General features: G+C 41.6%; 1 protein-coding gene across 2 annotated transcripts in view; it reads right to left on the reverse strand.

The window, feature by feature from the left end:
* Positions 1 to 20,168, reverse strand: part of C1H14orf37 (uncharacterized protein C14orf37 homolog) — a 140,572-nt gene that overhangs the window by 73,339 nt on the left and 47,065 nt on the right. For both annotated transcript variants that reach the window (NM_001244542.1, XM_021072858.1), the window contains 1 exon segment: positions 10,421 to 10,678. In NM_001244542.1, the coding sequence (NP_001231471.1) occupies positions 10,421 to 10,678 (258 nt within the window).

Raw genomic sequence — 20,168 nt, forward strand, 5'->3', positions numbered from 1 at the left:
TATTTTCTATGGACTATGATCTTGTGCCTGAAAGATGAGGGTTGATTTACCTCTACCGTGTTCACTTTGTAGCCCCGAAATGTTATTAGTGGGCCTGAAATTACCTAATTTATCCTGTTTTGATTATTTAATTAAATGACCCCAAGCCAGAAATTTTACTGGTTAATTAGATGCTGTGTATAAGAAAATATTTCTTTAAAATATTTCTTTTTATTTGGTCTATATTGTCCTTTAAATCCAATGAGGGTCCCTTTGCTCTCATATTCTGCGCTGCAGTGAGGAGGGAATTAAAAAAAACAAACAGGAAGGGTGATATAAATTAGAGATCACACAAGCACTATTAAAGCTACACCTCAAAGAAAGCCCTGGTTATAAGTGATGATTCAGTGCCCTACTGTGGAATTGCTCAGCCACTGACCACCATGCCACCACTCTATGCTCCACAGTAATTTATCTCTTTGTCAGTTTCTCACTCTTGCCCCAACTTGGAGCACACACTTCCTAGGTGCTCTATTGATGTCTGAACGAAATACTAAAAACATGAGTATTCCTCATTCTTCTGCTTTCCAGGTAACTGAGCATTTATCATGGTTTTTTGTTTTTTTAGGGCCACACCTGTAGCATGTAGAAGTTCACAGGCTAGGAGGTGAACTGGAGCTGCAGCTGTTGGCGTACACCACAGCCACAGCAACACCGGATCCTTAATCCACTGAGCGGGGCCAGGGATCAAATCTGCACCCTTGTGGATACTAGTAGGTTCATTTCTGCTGAGTCACAACAGGAACTCCAGAATATTTATGATTTTTTTTGAAGACCTATAGAGAAAAATATTCCACGTCCTAAATCAAAAGTCCATTCCAATTCAGCTGCTGCCTTTTGAAAAAAAGTGAAGACAGCTATCATAAACTAATGGATGGCTTTTGGAAGCCCAAACGTCAACCAAACTATAAAGTGGCCAAAAGTGGTCTCTTCCTGGAACAATCCCACCCTCGGGCCCTCATCCAGAACTCATGAATTCAAAGCATATTGAAGATGAACATAATAATTTAAGGAGATTGGTCATGGGATTCTGAGAAGACAGACAAGACATGGGTAAGAATCAGCCACAAGAGAAGAAACGAGAAAACACAGAAATCATGGGTGATAGGTGGGGTGACTGACATGCACCCCCATTGTTCCACTGGTCATGTGATCATATTCTCCTTGCCAATGATTGTTTAGAAATGAGCATGTGACCTAATCCCAGCCAATCACAGGCAAGACGGATTCAACTGGGGGATTCTTGGAAAGGCTTCCTCTCTCCTGAGAAAGAAACACAGTACAAAAGTTCCCGTCATGGCACAGTGGTTAACGAATCTGACTAAGAACTATGAGGTTGTGGGTTCGATCCCTGGCCTTGCTCAGCAGGTTAAGGATCTGGCGTTGCCGTGAGCTGTGGTGTAGGTCGCAGATGTGGCTCGGATCCCGCGTTGCTGTGGCTCTGGTATAGGTCAGTGGCTACACCTCCAATTAGACCCCTAGCCTGGGAACCTCCATATGCCACGGAAGCGGCCTAAGAAATGGCAAAAAGACCAAAAAAAAAAAAAATAGACAGTCTCCTTTGTCTGAACAGTGTCTTGTCTGGGTGTGACACCAGAAACAGCTTCAGTCATTGCAACTGTAAGGAGGCCAGCCTGGGACCAAAGTCAACATCCCCAGGAGGACAGTGATGTAAGATGGAAATATTGTTAAATAACTGGGTACAGAGCAATCTACAGATTCAATGCAACCCCTATCAAACCACCAATGGCATTTCTCACAGAACAAGAATAAAAATTCTTAAATTTGTGTGGAAACAAAGAGCCAAAGCAATCTTGAGAAAGAAAAATGGAGCTGGAGGAATCAGACTGTGGCTGCTCCACTTTCCAGAAGCTCCAGTGTTCCTATCACTCACCTCTGCCTCTGTCATCACATCTCTTTCACTGACTATGACAGTTGGCTACTGAGTCTCCATCTCTGGATGTCTTGTTTTAAGAGAAAATAGATTTCTTTTGCTCTTTAAGTCAATTTGAGGTTTCTTCTACCTGTAGCTAAAGGCATCCTAGCAGATAGAGAATGCATGAAGGAAAAGAAACACTGGATATTAATTCTATTGGAAATGTCGAAACATTAAAATGGATATGTTGACTCAGCTTTGGTGACGTGGAGCTTAAAAGGATATATGTGTGATTTATCACAGTGAAAGGATAAGAAGTGATATGGGTCACAGCATCGGCTCTCTGTACAGGTTCTTAGGGATAAATCTGAAAATGAACTTGTTGGATCAGAGAAGAAATTGATTCTGCATATGTGAGTAAAGAGCTTCCTCTATGCTACTAGCATTTTACCAATCAATCAAGGCACCTCAACCATAACATGGAACTTTTCACTCCTGATTCTCTGTCCTGACAATCCACGGGTCAGTCACACCTCCCAAGAGCAAGATGAAGAAACTGAACTCTCTCTCCAAAACTTTGAGGCAATGGGAATGTGACAGTACAGAAGACAAAAGTGCAGAGAATTAAACCATGAATTTGGCTTTGCCTTAGAAAGTCATCTAAGTTTTCTGCTCCTGCTACTTCACAGAAAATGAAACGATAATCTATTCAGTGTCTATATTATTTTTAGCCACTCCCAACCCACTCCAATCTGTTCATTTTAAAGGTTTCTATGGGTTTTAGCATTTGCGTTGGAATACCATTCATATTGCAAAATAGGATGTGATAATCTATAAATAAAATAACACACTTAAAAATAGGAATGGATAAGATGGCCAAAGTATAATTATATTAAACCAGATTCCTTTTTAAAGGTCCAAATCTTTGCATTTTAATGATTCATTAAGAAAAAACTAGTGTACAACATTCACACACAGAGTACAGCTGCCACATAGATCTACTTTCTAAAATGAAACTGCTCAATGCAAACAATTACAAATAGGATGGATAAACAACAGAGTCCTACTGTATAGCACAGGGAATTATATTCAATATCCTGTGGAATAAAATCATACAGAAAAGAATATAAAAAAGAATGCATATATATGTATAACTGAACATATACATGTTTTTTAAAAATAATAAAATATAAAATAATGTGAAACTGCTCATGAAATACTTATTGAAATCTGTATTAGTTTCCTTTTTCTGCTTTAACAAATTACCATAAACTTAAAGGCTCATACTATCTTACAGTTCTGCAGGTCAAAAGTCTAAAATGGAGTCTTGAGGGATTAAAATCAAGGTGTCAGCAGGGTCATGTTCCTTCTAGAGGCTAAAGGGGAGAATCTGTCTCATTACCTCTTCTGGAGGCTTCCAGAATTCCATGCTCATGACTACATCACCCTGATCTCTGCCTCTGTCATCACATCTCCTTCTCTGACTCTGACCTCCTATTTTCTTCTTCTTTTTTTTTTTTTTTTTGCTTTTCAGGGCTGCACCTGTGGCATATGGAAGTTCCCAGGCTAGAGGTCAAATTGGAGCTGCAGCTACTGACCTACACCACAGCCCCAGAAACCTAGGACCCTTAACCCACTGAGTGAAGCCAAGGATCGAATCCTCATCCTCATGGATACTAGTTGGGTTTGTAACCTACTGAGCCACAACAGGAACTCCCTGACCCTCCTACTTCTTGCTTATAAGGACACTTGTGACTACACTGGGCCTATGCAAAAAATCCAGGATAACCTCCCCATCTCAAGGTCTTTCACTTAATCATAACAGCAAAGTCCTTTTGCCCAATAAGATAACATTGTCACCGGTCCCAAAGATTAAGACATAAACATCCTTAGGGAGCCTTTATTCTAGGTACCACAAAATCCATGACAAACAGAGGAGGTTTCCCTCTATTTCGCGTGATCTGAGAGAATTTAGGAAACTGTATCAATGAATATTGATCCAGAAGTTCTCACTAGTTTTGAGTTACTAGGAGATATTCCTGCCACTCTAAGAAAAAGTTGGTTAGCTAAAAAAATCTTCAGCCAAGACACAACTCCAATCTAATCTTCCCACAGTGGGGAAAAAAAGAAGGGCTTGGAGTTTCCGTCATGGCTCCTCCAAATGGTATCCATTAGGACTCAGGATCAATCCCTGAGCTCACTCTGTGGGTTAAGGATCTGGCATTGCTGTGAGCTGTGGTGTAGGTCACAGACTTGGCTCGGATCTGGCATTTCTGTGACTCCGGCGTAGGCCAGCAGCTATAGCTCCAATTTGACCCCTAGCCTGGGAACTTCCATATGCTGTAGATGTGACCCTAAAAAGATAAGGAAATAAAAAGAAAACAGGAATAAAAGCAAAAATAAACCAATGAGACCAAATCAAACTGACAAGCTTTTGCACAGCAAAGGAAACCATAGAAAAAAAAAGACAACCTACATAATGGGAGAAAACAGTTTCAAATGATGCAACTGACAGGGGCTTAATCTCTAGAATATATAAGCAACTTATACAAATTAACAAGAAAAAAATCAACAACCCAACTGAAAAATGGCCAAAAGACCTGAATAGATATTTCTCCAAGGTAGATATATAGATGGCCAACAAGCCCATGAAAAAATGCTCAACATCACTGATCATTAGAGAAATGCAAATCAAAACTACCATGAGATACCACCTCATACCATTCAGAATGGCCATCATTAATAAGTCCACAAATAACAAATGCTGGAGGGGGTGTGGAGAAAATGGAATGCTCTTGCACTGTTGGTGGGAATGTAAATTGGTACAGCCACTATGGAAAACATTGTGGAGGTAACTCAGAAAACTAAATATAGAACTACCATATGACCCAGCAATCCCACTCTTGGGCATATATCCAGACAAAACTTTACTTGGAAAAGACACATGCACCTGTATGTTCATGGCAGCACTATTCACAATAGACGAGTCATGAAACAACCTAAATGTTCATTGACAGATGAATGGATTAAGAAGATGTGGTATGTATACATTGTGGAATACTACTCAGCCATAAGAAGAACACAATAATGCCATTTGCAGCACCATAGATGGAACTAGAGACTCTCATACTAAGTGAATTAAGTCAGAAAGAAAAAGACAAATGCCGCATGATATCACTTAGATCTGGAATCTAATATACGGCACAGATGAACCCTTCCACAGAAAAGAAACTCATGGCATGGAGGACAGACTTGTGGTTGCCAAGGGAAAGGGGGAGGGAGTGGGATAGACTAGGATTCTTGGGTTAGTAGATGTAAGCTATTGCCTTTGGAATGGATAAGCAATGAGATCCTGTTGTATATCACTGGGAACTATATCTAGTCACTTACGATGGAGCATGATAATGTGAAAAAAAGGAATATAAGTGTAGGTGTGACTGGGTCACTTTGCTATACAGTAGAAATTCACAGAACATTGTAAACCAACTATAATGGAAAAAATAAAAATCATTTAAAGAAAAAAAAAGGGCTTGAAAGATTTGTTCCTTGACTTGGTTCCCATGAAACCTAAAATGCTCAAAACATGTTGGCAAACGGAATCTATCAGGAAAAGAAACAGCAATAAAACATAAGAGACATGCAAGAAAACGGCAAATTTTATAAAAAGAAAAAAATCTCAAGTAATGTTTTGGACTTGGAGAAATTTTTAAAAGTACAACAAAACACTAAATTGACATCACTAATTTAAGAAACCTTAGCCATGCATGGAGGCTGGAATCAGGAGGCAGGACAGGAAGACAACAGGGTTATTTGTCCTGTGCCTCATACCTCATACACCTTAAAATTTAACTGTTAGTAGCCAAAAACCAGGAAAATCCAAATGTTCATCAACAGTTGACTAGATAAACAAAATGTAGTACAACCTTACAACCGAATACTACTCAGCCCTGCAAAGGGAACAAATTACTGATACAGACAACATAGTTGAAATTCAAAATAATTAAACCAATTAAGAGAAGCCAGGAGTTCCTGTCGTGGCTCAGTGGTTAATGAATCCAACTAGGAACGATGAGATTGCCTCGCTCAGTGCGTTAAGGATCTGGTGTTGCTGTGGTGTAGCGCACAGACACAGCTTGGATCCCACGTTGCTATGGCTCTGGCATGGGCTGTCAGCTACAGCTCCGCTTGGACCCCTAGCCTAGGAACCTCCATGTGCCTCGTGTGAAGCCCTAGAAAAGACAAAAAGACCACAGGAAAAGAAAAGACAGTGAGAGAGAAAAGCCAGATACAAAAAAAAAGGTATATATGATTCCATTTATATAAAATTCTAAAAAACACAAACTTATCTATACTAACAAAAGTACATCTGGGGCTGGGGACAGAGAGGGATGGTTTGCAAAGGGCATGAGGAGTCACTGAGGGGACAAAGGGAAGTGATGGAAATGTTTGCATTTTTAAGGAGATAGAGGCTGCCTGGGTGTATCCAACTGTCAAGACTCATGGAATTGCATGTTCCATGTGAGCACAGCTTACTATACATCATTTATACCTCAATAAAGCTGATTTCTTAAAACTCTGACTCCTGAGCACAGCTTACTATACATCATTTATACCTCAATAAAGCTGATTTCTTAAAAATTTGACTCCTGGAGTTCCCGTTGTAGCTCAGTGGTAATGAACCTGACTAGTGTCCTTGAAGACTCGGGTTCAATCCCTCAGTGGATTAAGGATCCGGCATTAAGGACCTGTGGTATAGGTCACAGATGTGGCTCAGATCCCCCGTTGCTGTGGCTGCGGTGTATGCTCGCAGCTGCAGCTCCATTGGACCCCTAGCCTGGGAATTCCATGTGCCACCAGTGCGGCCCAAAAAAACAAAACAAAACAAAAAAAAAAAAAACAACTGTGTGTGGAACATGGTAACCTACTCCCTAAATGATCATGTTAACCCTGAATTAATATCCTCTACATATTTTTTCTAAGACTCACAGCCCTCCAACTGCTTCAAATTATCATAGATGTCAAGCCAACTTCCTAAGAGGGGGAAAGTAGCTTCCTTGACCACAATCTAGGAATAGATGCCATATGACCTCCATACAGTACCTCCGTACAAAAGTAACCCTCTCTCTAATCAAGTGGAAGAGTCCCTAAATATTCAGCCAATCCATATTTAAAAGACTGTTCAGCTATGCAGGATACTTCCAGATTTTAAATCCACTACCCAAGGAGTCACTTGCTATGTAGATTCTTGTCTTTGTGTTTAACCTCTGTAATAAGTTATATTGGTATTTTGTATTTTATTTTGTCCATTTCAACCAGCTGACATAGAAGAGGCACATTTCAGACTAAATATTTATTCACATGTTCCCAGGCTTCCCGGGTTTCATACCATCTTGTTTGATAATATTTTGATATTAATAACATTTTGATACATCCATATTTTAGCAGTTTCCTTTGAAACTGTGTTTTTAAAATAATGATTAAGTAATTATTTTCTTTCTTATTTTTTTGGTCTTCTTAGGGCCGCACCCAGGGCGTATGGAGGTTCCCAGGCTAGGGGTCGAATCAGAGCTGTAGCTGTTTCCTACGCCACAGCCACAGCAACAAAGGATCTCAGCCATGTCTGTAACCTACACCACAGCTCACAGCAATGCTGTATCCTTTAATCTGCTGAGCAAGGCCAGTGATTGAACCTGCATCCTCATGAATGCTAGTCAGATTTGTTTCTGCAGAGTCATGACGGGAACGCCTCAGTAATTATTTTCTGAACAAATTCGGTACATACTGAATTTCTTCAGAAACCACTTTAGTGAGTACAGTGTTGTATGCATATGTACTGACACCTTCTGTCTGCCCAGGGAAAGCGCCCCCACCGCCCATCACCTTCTCTCCTTACCATCACCCTATTCTACAGGCAATCCCTGCTATGTTTCAACTACAACCTCTATGCCACAGTGGAGGGTGACAACACCAGACTAATTTCTCAGTCCCAGACTTCTTTCCTGAATTCAAGGCCTGGACACCCCACAGGCTCCTCATATTCTACATGCCCCTCACTGGCTCATGATCCCCCCACACAACGTGCCAAGTTCACGTCACTTCCTCCATTCCCTCTCCTCACTGAAGGCATCACTATTCACCTGTTTGCCCAACCTAAACACCAAGAAGTCATCCTCAACTCTCACCTGCTCAAATCAGTTAGTACTAGTTACTAAAAGCTCCCAAGTTGGTTCCCTTTTTCTTCATCCAACTTTCTCTGCCTTCATTTCTCAATGGACACTCTCTTGGTCTCTTAAGTGGCCTTTTTCTCTCCCCAATCTCATACTCCTCCCCTCTTCCTCCACGGCACTATCACCAGAACGGTTTTCATAAAGGAAAAGTTAAACTTGGCCATCAGAGCTCTTTGTGATGCATCCTTGCTTACTTTTCCAGGCTTGTCAGCTGGCAAATCTCCTAGAGCTTCTTTTTACCCACTTACAATAATCTTTTTTTTTTTTTTTTTTTTGGCATGCCGAAGTTCCTTGGCCAGGGACCAAACCCACACCATAGCTATAACCAGAGCCACAGCGATGACAATGCCAGATCTGTACTTCACTGAGCCATGAGGGAACTCCAAGATACAACAGTCTTTGCTAACCCATCTCTATATGCCATGCTCTTTCATCCCTCCAATGCCTTTATGTATGTTCTTTCTTTAGCCTCTTTCCCCAGCAAGCCATCTCCTATTTATATCTCCTTCAAGTGACAGATCTGAATTCTCCAAGCTTCTCTAAATGTCCCCTTCCTACATTTCTGCTCTGCCCTCCTATAACCTACTTTTATTATAGAATTCACCTGCCCTGCACTGAAACCTTTACAAGTGTTCTTTGCTCTAATCAAGAAAAGGCACTGCCTTGTTTTTCTCTGTATTTCGAACGCTTTGCAAAGGAAATAGAGGTGGTTCCATTTTTTTGGATAAATGAACCACATCTAAAGGACATGTCATCAAATACTCTATAAAGAAAGAAAAGATAACATCAAACATCCTTATGCACATTTCTTTTGTGTTATGGATTGTGAAAAGGATTCCTCCTTAGGCTTCAAACCCTTAAAGATTTTACCAATTCAGTCTGAGCTTTTAAAAAAGAGTAAGAGCTTGTTTTAAATTACACCATTATGCCATAAACAGATGATGTGATTTTCCCACTCCATACTCACTTTTATACACATAACCTTTCTCATTACTAATCTGAAAGAGATTTCACAGGAGGAGAGGAGACCAATCTTTCAGTAACCATATGTAATAAGATTCTAAATTGAAAGTTTCAACTGAGGCACCAAGATACACTAGAATGATATTCCAGAGCCAAGTCCAAGGCTGACCTTCAAGTCTTCAGTGAAATACTTCAAACACTGATAGTATGCCTCTTAAGTCTAACCTCTGCTACACTGAAGGTGTTAAGGGGCCTTTTTTTTAAAGACTAAGAGAGTGAATTCCATCATGGCTCAGAGGTAACAAAACCAGCTAGTATCCGAAAGGATGCGGGTTCAATCCCTGGTCTCACTCAGTGGGTTAAGGATCCAGTGCTGCCGTGAGCTGTAGTACAGGTGGCAGACGCAGCTCGGATCTGGCATTGCTGTGCCTCAGATCTGCCATTGCTGTGCCTGTGGTGTATGTCAGCAGCTGTAGCTCCAATTTGACCCCTTGCCTGGGAACTTCCATATGCCATGGTGCAGCCCCAAAAAGTAAATAAATAAAGAAAGAAAGACTAAGAGAAATTCAAGGAAGAGAGTACTTTGGAGAAGAGGTCACGTCCCCTCAGGTCAAGAGAGTGAGGCCTCCAAGAATCAACTAGGGCCTAATAGCATCTCTCCAGAAAAAGCTAAGAGGAGCCAGGCAGAGTAGTATCCCTGCTGACAGTGGGGAGAGCGACAGCGCTGGGGTCAGCCTGCATCCTCAGAGACTCTCACCAAAAAGTCAAGAAACGGACAAGAGAGCAGGCTTGGGGTTGTCTAGCCCCCAGCTGCTGAAAGAAGATTGTACTGGACACTGAAATGCAACCACGGGAATGAACAGAAAAGTCATGGGACTGCTAAAAGCTCACCCAGAAGTGAGGGAAGGATTCCCCAGGGAAGAAGTGCTAGCAGGATAGAGGCTGACAAAATACATTTGTTTTCGGACTCTGGTCCATTTGTGCCGCTTGTTCAACAGGCTGGTTACACACAATTTCCCCCCATTTGGAAGTCCTCCCAAAGCTGCCAGCTGTCCTCCAGCTGGGAGGAGAGGGTGGAATTTCTTCCACAAATGAGGTAACCATACTCTTCGTGGGCAGATGGAGGCTGTTCGGAGCCCAGCCATTGAATAGCATTAAATATAAACATTGAAGAAAAAAACTGAGAACTTTTTCCCAAATGAAACACCCATAAACAGAAAACCCATTTTTCTCCATGATTAATGCCAATGAAAGGAAGCTGTCACCTAAGAAAAGTAAAAGCAGCGGAGGGAGGAGAGAAACACAGGACTCTTACCCAGGCCCTGATTCTGTTGTTCCCACTCGATGGCATCTGGCACCTGGTAGGTGGCCCCCTCCAAAGGGACCACATTGCCCTGCTCTGAGCCAGGTTCCTGAGACATGAGGCCAGGAAGGGTGAACCCGGGTGGCTCGGTGTCACCACCCAGGCCCTCGTCCAGGGAGTCTGCATCTTTATCTTCCTCATCTTCCTCTTCGTCTTCCTCCTCTTCATCTTCCTCCTCTTCATCCTCTTCATCCTCATCTTCTTCTCCCTCTAGGCAAGAAGAAATCAAAGGGAACGTGAAGAAATGCATTGAGTGCAAAAGCAAATCCTTTGAAATGACCCCAACGCCAAAATCATGATTGGCCCTTTAAGACAAATTTTATAACTAAAGTTGTGCAATATGTGCTTTGCAGCCTGACAAGCCCACCACATGCCTACATTTCAAACTTTTGGAATCACAGTTACATCAGATAACTATCATGCATCAAGTTTCCTGGGAGTGAAAGTTCGGGTAATACAGATTTTTGTTAAAGTCGCATTGATATCTACAAGGGCAGGAAACATCCTCCTTCTGTTTTCTGGAGATCATTAAAGATTTATCTCAGGGAAAGCACACTGAAATACTTAACAGCACTTAAAAGGAGTTCCCTTTGTGGCTTAGTGGAAAGGAATCCAACTAGTATCCATGAGGATGTAGGTTCGATCCCTGACCTCCCTCAGTAGGTTAAGGATCTGGCATTGCTGTGACCTGTGGGGTAGACTGGCAGCTGTAGCTCCGATTTAACTCCTAGCCTGGAAACTTCCATATGCTGAAGGTGCAGCCCTAAATAAATAAATAAATAAAAGGAGTATCCTAATCTCTTTCTACCTCATAACACTAAACAGGAGAAGTCATTATGTTGGCATGGTTTTCTTTCTATTCTTCCACATCATTGATTAGAACTGACAACAATGCTAAGTGAGAGGCACAGAAACCCACTCCTGCATCTGTTCTCCTTACACAGGAGGGACCCAAGAAACAGGAAAGCGTGACATCAGTGTTCTCAATCTGATTCTAAAGGGGACTGGGAAATGAGAGATCGATCAAGGAGTCAGAAAAGTAACACATGAAAGGAATAGTTATCATTACCATCATCCCAAGAGTTAAGTTCACAAAGTATCATCTGTGATGCTTCAAGGGTGTAGCTTTGGGGAACCTATACCGCTTGAAGATCACCAGTTTCTTTGTTTCACTAATTTTAATTTTCTAGGAATACTTAGAGGCCCCACCCTCATCATGAAGGCACCCCTGGAGCCCCCAAACAAGAGCCCACAAAATCCACTGGAGATTTTCCCCTTAGTCACTCCCCTTGGCTTTCAACACAGGGTGACTGCAACAGGGTACTCTCCTCGAATGATGGGGAGAAAGGAAGCATGAAAGCTACCCAAGAACTCTGAGACCTCCCTTTTCTGCTTCTAGACAGTAATCTCCACATACATTCCTTTCCGTCTACCATTAACAAGTTTTTTTAACTAAAAAAAATACATATTTCTTCTAATCCTTACTTATATATCCTTTAACTTTGTAGGACTCAATGCCTGTCACTATTCCAAAAATTCAACAAATATTTATTAAGCATGTAGGTCCAGGCATTAGGGATAGAGCAATAATGTCTCTGCCTTCGTGGAGCTGATATGTCACTCAGGAGACACACAGCAAGCAAACAGACCACTCTATATACAATACCTGACACTCTGATTAAAACTGTTAAGGGGGAGTTCCCATTGTGGCTCAGCAGCAACGACCCCAACTAGTACCCATGACAACTTGGGTTCGATCCCTGGCTTTGCTCAGTGGGCTAAGGATTCAGTGTTGCCGTGAGCTGTGGTGTAGGTCATGGACCTGGCTCAGATCCTGAGTTGCTGTGGTTGTGGTGTAGGCCGGAAGCTGCAGCTCCAATTTGACCCCTCGCCTGGGAACTTCCATATGCCACGAGTGCAGCCCTAAAAAAAGAAAATAGAAAAAAGAAAAAAAAAAACATTAAGGAGATATAAAAAGGCAGGTGCTGCTGCTGTAGATGAAGTCAAGGAAAGTTTTTCTGATAAGGTAAAGTTCCAGCAGAGATCATACCAAAGTAATGAATGGTCTTCTTTAACTTGGGTCATTAAAGATTCCCAGTAGAAGAGAGCAGCGGAACAGCAAGGGCAGATGTCAAAGAGGGGTCAAGAAGACTGGGGGAAAACTGATGATACAGAAGCAACTGGACAAAGTGTTAAATGGCCATCTTGGAAAGTGGGCAGGAGAGAGTTCTTGGGGAAAACGTGGAAGGCTCTCCAGGCAACCCCATGAGTCCACGTGAGATGTGACATCATAAATTTAAAGTAAGACATGCTAGGATGATCCCGTGCTTTCCTTCAGTCACATTCAGCTGCTTGGGTGCAGGAATTGGTGGAGGGGTAGAATAAGCAGAGGCATTGAACCTGGGCCAAGTTTTGCTAGGAGACTGAACCCGATCAACAGGGCAGGGGTGGAGGTGGGATAGCTGATTGTATATGAAGAGAGTGATTATAAAGATGGACCAGGCAAAGGTAAAAACTCCCAGCAATACAATGAATAAGTTCTGGGGAGCTAATGTGCAGCATGGTGACTAGAACTAACAACACTGTATTGATATTTGAAAGTTATTGAGACAGTGGACTTTTTTTTTAGGGCATATGGAGGTTCCCAGGCTAGGGGTCAAATTGGAGCTATAGCCACTGGCCTATGTCACAGCAATGCCAGATCTGAGCCATATCTGTGACCTATGCTATGGCTCACGGCAATCTGGATCCTTAACCCACTGAGCAAAGCCAGGGGTCGAACCTGTGAGCTCATGGATACTAGTCCAGTTTGTTTCCACTGAGCCAGGGCAGGAACTCTGAGACAATAGATCTTAAATGTTACTACCATACCCAAAAAACTGTAATTATGTAAGGGGGTGGAAGTGTTAACTAACCTTACTGTGGTAATCTTTTTGCTGTGTGTGGGCATATCAAATCATCACCTCAGGAGTTCCCACTGTGGCTCAGCGGTAACTAACCTGACTAGTATCCGTAATGACTCGGGTTCAATCCCTGGCCTTGCTGAGTGGGTTAAGGATCTGGCATTGCTATGAGCTGTGGTGTAGGTGACAGATGCAACTCGGGTCCTGTGTTGCTGTGGCTCTGGTATAGGCCGGCAGCTGCAGATCTGATTTGACCTTTAGCCTGGAACCTTCCATATGCCATGGGTGTGGCCCTAAAAAGCAAAAAACAAAACAAAACAAAACAAACAAAACACCTTGTACATCTTAATCTTACATACATTATATGTCAATAATATCTCAATAAAACTGGAGGGGACAAATGATGGACCAGGGACTCTAGTTAAAGAAAAGTTGAAAAGGAAAGTGGATAGAGAAAGAGTAAAAGGGTAATGGGATTATGGATAAAACTATCAGGGATCGTCAAGCTATTTGACAGTTTTGCTTATCTTCCTCCTGTAGAGAGAAATCAGTCACAAGCTAAAAATTGGTCACAGGCTAAAAAGAACATTTCCTCATTTGTAAAATGTCATGAAACCACTTTTAGTTACCTTTCCTCTTCACAAACCTAAGAGGGTGGTACTTGATAGAATATCAGTGACAATAAGATACTGATCCCCTAAGAACACAAAGCTCTGTGCCCTGAATTTCCAGCTCTCATCACTGAACCACTGTTCTCCAATCCCTACCAACCACCAAGGACAACTTCTTCTTGGTGCTCAATGTGTTCAGTCAGTTCCTCTTCTTCAAAATATAGAGCTAACTCCATGACCCAGCAATCCCACTCTGGGTATATATATCCATAAGAAAGGAAATCACTATTCTCGAAGAGATTGCTGTATTCCCACGTTTGCAGCAGCATTGTTCACGATTATCAAGGTATGGAAACAACCTAAGTGTCCATCAATGGATGACTAGAGAAAGATGTGCTATATATTTATAAATATATGGAATATTGTCCATATTGTATACATTTATATAGATGTAATAAAATACAAATATACATTGGTGTACTATAAATGGAATATTATTTAGCCTTTAAAAAAGGAAAGGAATTCCCGTCATGGCGAGTGGTTAATGAATCCGACTAGGAACCATGAGCTTGCGTTCAATCCCTGGCCTCACTCAGTGGGTTAAGGATCTGGCATTGCCTTGAGCTGTGGTGTAGGCCATAGACACGGCTTGGATCCCGCCTTGCTATGGCTGTGGCATAGGCAGTGGCTATAGCTCTGATTAGACCCCTAGCCTGGGAAGCACCATGTGCCATGGGAAGTGGCCCGAGAAAAGACAAAAAAAAAATTGGAGTTCCCGTCATGGTTCAGTGGTTAATGAATCCAGCTAAGAACCATGAGGTTGCAGGTTCCACAGCTGGCCTCACTCAGTGGATTAACGATCTGGCGTTGCCGTGAGCTGTGGTATAGGTCGCAGATGCGGCTTGGATCTGGTGTTGCTGTGGCTGTGGTGTAGGCTGGAGGCTACAGCTCCAATTCGACCCCTAGCCTGGGAATCTCCACATGCCACAGGTGCGGCCCTAGTAAAGACAGAAAGACAAAAAAATACATAAATAAAAATAAATTTAAAAAGGAAATACTGGAGTTCCCATCATTGCACAGCAGAAACAAATCCGACTAGGAACCATGAGGTTGCCGGTTCTATCCCTGGCCTCGCTCAGTGGGTTAAGGATCCAGCATTACCATGAGCTGTGGTGTAGGTCACAGATGTGGCTCAGATCCTGAATTGCTGTGGCTCTGGCGTAGGCCCACAGCTGGAACTCCAATTGGACCCCTAGCCTGGGAGCCTCCATATGCCAAGGGTGCGGCCCTAAAAAGACAAAAAGACAAAAGAAAAAAGAAAAGGAAATCCTGGAGTTCCCATCATGGCTCAGCAGTAACGAACCTGACTAGTATCCTTGAGGATATGGGTTTGATCCCTGGCCCCACTCACTCAGTGAGTTAAGGATACAGTGTTGCTGTGAGCCATGATGTAGTTGCCAGGCAACAGCTCCAATCTGGCGTTGCTGTGGCTGTAGTGTATGCCAGCGGCTACAGCTCCAATTTGACCCCTAGCCTGGGAACTTACATTTGCTGTGGATGCAGCCCTAAAAAAAAATAAAATAAAAATAAAATTTTTTAAAAAGTAAATCCTGTCACTTGCAACATAGATGAAAATGGCAGGCATTATGCTAAGTGAAATAAGTCAGACAGAGAAAAACAAATACATGGTATCACTTAGATGTGGAATTTTTAAAAAGTCTACCTCACAGAAACAAAGAATAGAAAAGTGATTGCCAGGGCCTGGGGGGGGGGGCAGGTGGAAACAGAGAGAAGTTAGTAAAAGAATACAAACTTTCATTTGTAGAAGTTTAAGGACCTAATGTATAACATGGTAACTACTGGTGATAACACTATACTGCAAAACTGAAATTTACTATGAGAATAGAACTTAAATGCTCTCACCATAAAAAAAGAAAAAGCTGAAATGATGAATGTGTTCATTAATCTTATGGTGGAAATCCTTTCACAATATATGACTATAAACTTATCAGGGTACACATATTAAACATCTTACAATTTTCTTTCTTTTCTTCTTCTTCTTTTCTTTTTTTCCTTTTTTGGCTGCCCCGTGGCACGTGGTATTCCTGGGCCGGGGATCATATCTGAGCTGCAGTTGTCACCTAAGCCACAGCTGCAGCAATGCCAGATCCTCAACCCACTGTGCCGGGCCGGGGATCAAACCTGTGTCCCACTGCTCCCAAGACATTGCTGATCTCATTGTGCCACAGCAGGAACCCCTCTTACAATTTTCCTTGTTAATTATAGCTCAACAAAGCTGGGGAGGAATACAGAACTATAACAACAATGAAAGAGACCTTTCAAATCATCTTCCTCTATCCTTTTGTAAGCTGAAGAGAGAGCTGCATCTAAATAAACCTAAGCCAACAAAAAGTTGCTGCCTTCACAACAGGATTTGGAGGACCTTGCTTAGGTCAACATGTTTCATAATCTGTCCCATACTCACCCACCAAGGTAGAGCCTTTCTTCTCCTCCCTGCCCTGAAATGCCCAACATCAGGTGTCTAACTCCAAGTCAGACAAGAAAACCAAGGAATACTCTCTCCAAAATTACCCCATTGAGTAATACACAATTTACAGCACAGGAAAGGAAAGAAAGATCCTGACTGCCATGTGGGTGAAAGAGGAAAGCCTTCTCCTTGTACCACCAACCCTGCCCTTTGTGCCCAACACAAAGGAACTTATAAGGTTAACCAGCTGTCACTTAATACTTGCTCAAGCCTAAGGAGGTAGCTCTAGCAAAAGAAAGTTTCAGAAATTGTGTAAAGAAGACAAGAGGGAGACAAGCCTTACAGGAGTGAGATTTCTCCTTTCATCTAGTCTTATCCCCTCATTATCTTTTTCTGCCAGGGACTTTTCCTCTTTTTTGTGAGGCTTCAATCATTTTGTAGCTGTAAATCATCTTTGGAGAATGTATGTCACATGTCCCCTGCTGCAATTTCCAGTAGAACATGGACTACTATTACAGATTAGTAGCAAAAAAAGTGTAAATCACCTTTCCTAACATTAGCAAAATAATGTATTTTATAGCAGCTTGACCCAGAAAGGTGGAAACTATTGAATAAAGGATAGATAATTTTGTCCTCTGTTGTTATCATCAACAACTAGCCCACTGCTTGGCAATCTATGCTCAGTAATTGCTGGATGGACAGATGGAAGGATGCATGCATGCATGCATGCATAATCAATGACATAGATATAGGTTTTTCACAACTGGCTGGATCTAAGGAAAGGCAGAGTAACATTTAATAAGCAATTAGTAACACATTCCTCTGACTAACCTTGCAACAAGCACAAACGTAACATGTCAAATAGACAGGTATAAAACAACCCAGTTATATGCATTCCTCTTCCAGTCATTAAAAACCGAAGAGAAATCATCTATGTTTAGTCAGTCTTTCAACAGTTGTACCCAAGAGAAACAATGACATCATGAACACCTCTGAACACAAAGGACAATGACATACAATAAGTGTTCAGCAAATGGAACTATACCAAAAATAATAACACATTCCCTGATTCAAAGAACTGAAACTAAATGAAGAACTCATTCAAATTATTTTAAAGTCCATAAAAGGAATGCCTTTTTTTTTTTTTTTTTTTTTTTTTTTTTTTTTGAGGATCTGCTCAAGGTGTCTCTCTGAACTCAGGATGCACAGTCAGGCACCGATTGAGGTTCCTGACCGTGGAACTAATGGATTTTTCCACAGTACTCTTACTAAGATCAAATCACTGGCTAGCGTGTCCACTGTCAAGAATTCTGACACCAAGGAGTTCCCGAGTGGTGCAGTGGGTTAAGAAACCAACTGCAGTCACTCAGGTTGCTACGGAGGTGTAAGTTCAATTCCCAGCTTGGTGCAATGGATTAAAGGATCCAGCGTTGCCGCAGCTACAGCACAGGTCGAAAGTGCAGCTCAGATTTAATCCCAGGAACTTCTATATGCCATGGGTGCAGCCATTTTAAAACAAAGAATTCTGACACCTAACAAGAGTGAATAAACTGATTTAGGTGTTGGCCAGAAAGCCCACATATGTATTTGGACATAACAGAGCTCAGCATGCAACAGGGTCTAGAAGATGGTTCAATTTCTGATTACTGGGCTTGAGGTGAACTGAAACAGTTAAAATTAAAACTGTCAAACATTAAACAGAGCATCCAGGTAACAGGCCACATGGCTAAGAGATGCTTAATGATATTAAGTGGTGTGGCAACAGCTCAAACAGAGAAATGTCCTGTTGCAAGTGGCAAGAATTTTAAAAAAGTATGTCTAGACAGTACCCTCTCTAAACCAGTTTAATCTGTCTGGTCACTCTGACAGCTGCTGCATAACCCATAACAGCACCTTATACTGCCGGGGCTTTTTTTTTTTTTTTTTTTTTTTTTGGAACTCAAAATGCTTTGCAGGCATTAGCCTCCAAAGGGGACATTGCTGGGTAAATAGAGCAAGTTTTATAAGCTCTGTATTACTTGAGCCTACATAGCTGCGGACATAACTGCCTTGGGTGTGCATATATCACAGCAGAGCCTCAAAAGGTTTTATTAAACCCCAAATGTTTGACACTCTAGATCAGGCCTGTTTTCTTTATTTATTGCAAACACATCTGCCTCCAATTACCTAAAATCAAGAGTTTTAATTTTGTTCAGGACCAGGGCCATGATCCTCCCAACAAAATGAACAGAAGACATGGGAGAAAGTTTGTCCTATGGTCCCGGCCAGAATAATCCCATTCTGCTGCAAAGTCTAGTTGCCATTTAAGAAGCAGTTCCCCCCAAAGGTGCTCAGTTTCTCTGAATCCATTTTTATCAAGTTTAGACTTTTTTTTTTTTTTTTTTGTCTTTTTTTGTCTTTTTGCTATTTCTTGGGCCGCTCCTGCGGCATTTGGAGGTTCCCAGGCTAGGGGTTGAATCGGAGCTGTAGCCACCGGCCTACGCCAGAGCCACAGCAACGCGGGATCCGAGCTTCATCTGCAACCTACACCACAGCTCACAGCAACGCCAGATCGTTAACCTACTGAGCAAGGGCAGGGACCGAACCCGCAACCTCACGGTTCCTAGTCGGATTCATTAACCACTGCACCACGACGGGAACTCCGGTTTAGACATTTTTAATTGCCAGAAGATAGAAATGTAGCTAGCATTCCCAGAATACTGCTAATGAGTCCAAGGGGACCACTTGGTTGAGAATGTGTCATCCCAACATCAGGAGTAGGAAGAAGCCCACCTGTAATACTTGTTCTCCAATGTAACCTGTCTGTCTTTGCCTTAAAGGAAGAGTAGGCTCAGCAATGACTAATCTGAATACTTGTCTTTTGCCTATTTGGTCATTAGTTTTAAGTGCCAAACCTCTCTTTTTCTTTCCTTTACAAAGATTAAAATTAAATCTAAGGTACGCAAACTAGGGTATGTGAAAAAGAGGAAGGATACCATGAAAAGAAACCAGGTGAATTTCCTGGGCAGAAGCTAAGCATATGTGAGTCTTTCTCCCACTCCCTTTCTAAAAGGAAAGCCTCTGACATATCCCAGTAACACGTTTAAAAGAAGAATTGTTTGTTGGCATGTTTTGGAGGGAACCCCTAAATAATATAACCAAGAACCCCTGTAGCAAAATCATTTTCACACATAAAGAATGACTAAAGTACTAGAGATGGTACTGCTTTTATTTTCCAGATTTATTTTTAAATTTGAGCATCCAATTGGGTGCAAAACTTAAAAGCCAGAGAAGAAAAAAATTAAACTTGTTTTGAGGATATGAAGTAGTTCTCCAGCAGATGGCTCTCTGGGATTGGAAGTGGTTGAGGAACCCCAGGAACTACTGAAATAATGACTAGAAAATTCAGCAGCTCACAATGTTAAGCTGACTTAGAAGTTTGTTACATTGCTTAAATCTTAAATATTTCTGCCAACTAAGTGTTTTTACATTTTTATCATGTAATATTAGATATAATATGAGAATATATATAGTATTTATGTTATTAAGCTTAATAATGAAATGAACCCCCAAGAACTCACCATTCAACTAAGGAACGGGAATATTGCTAACATTGTGCCATCTATTTGCATATTCTTCTACCACCTTCTTCCCTTGAATGTCATAAAAAAATTACTGAAAAATGAATCACTTTGCTGTATATCTGAAACACTATAAAT

This window comes from Sus scrofa, chromosome 1 (assembly GCF_000003025.6).
Source record: "Sus scrofa isolate TJ Tabasco breed Duroc chromosome 1, Sscrofa11.1, whole genome shotgun sequence".
Lineage (NCBI taxonomy): Eukaryota > Metazoa > Chordata > Mammalia > Artiodactyla > Suidae > Sus > Sus scrofa.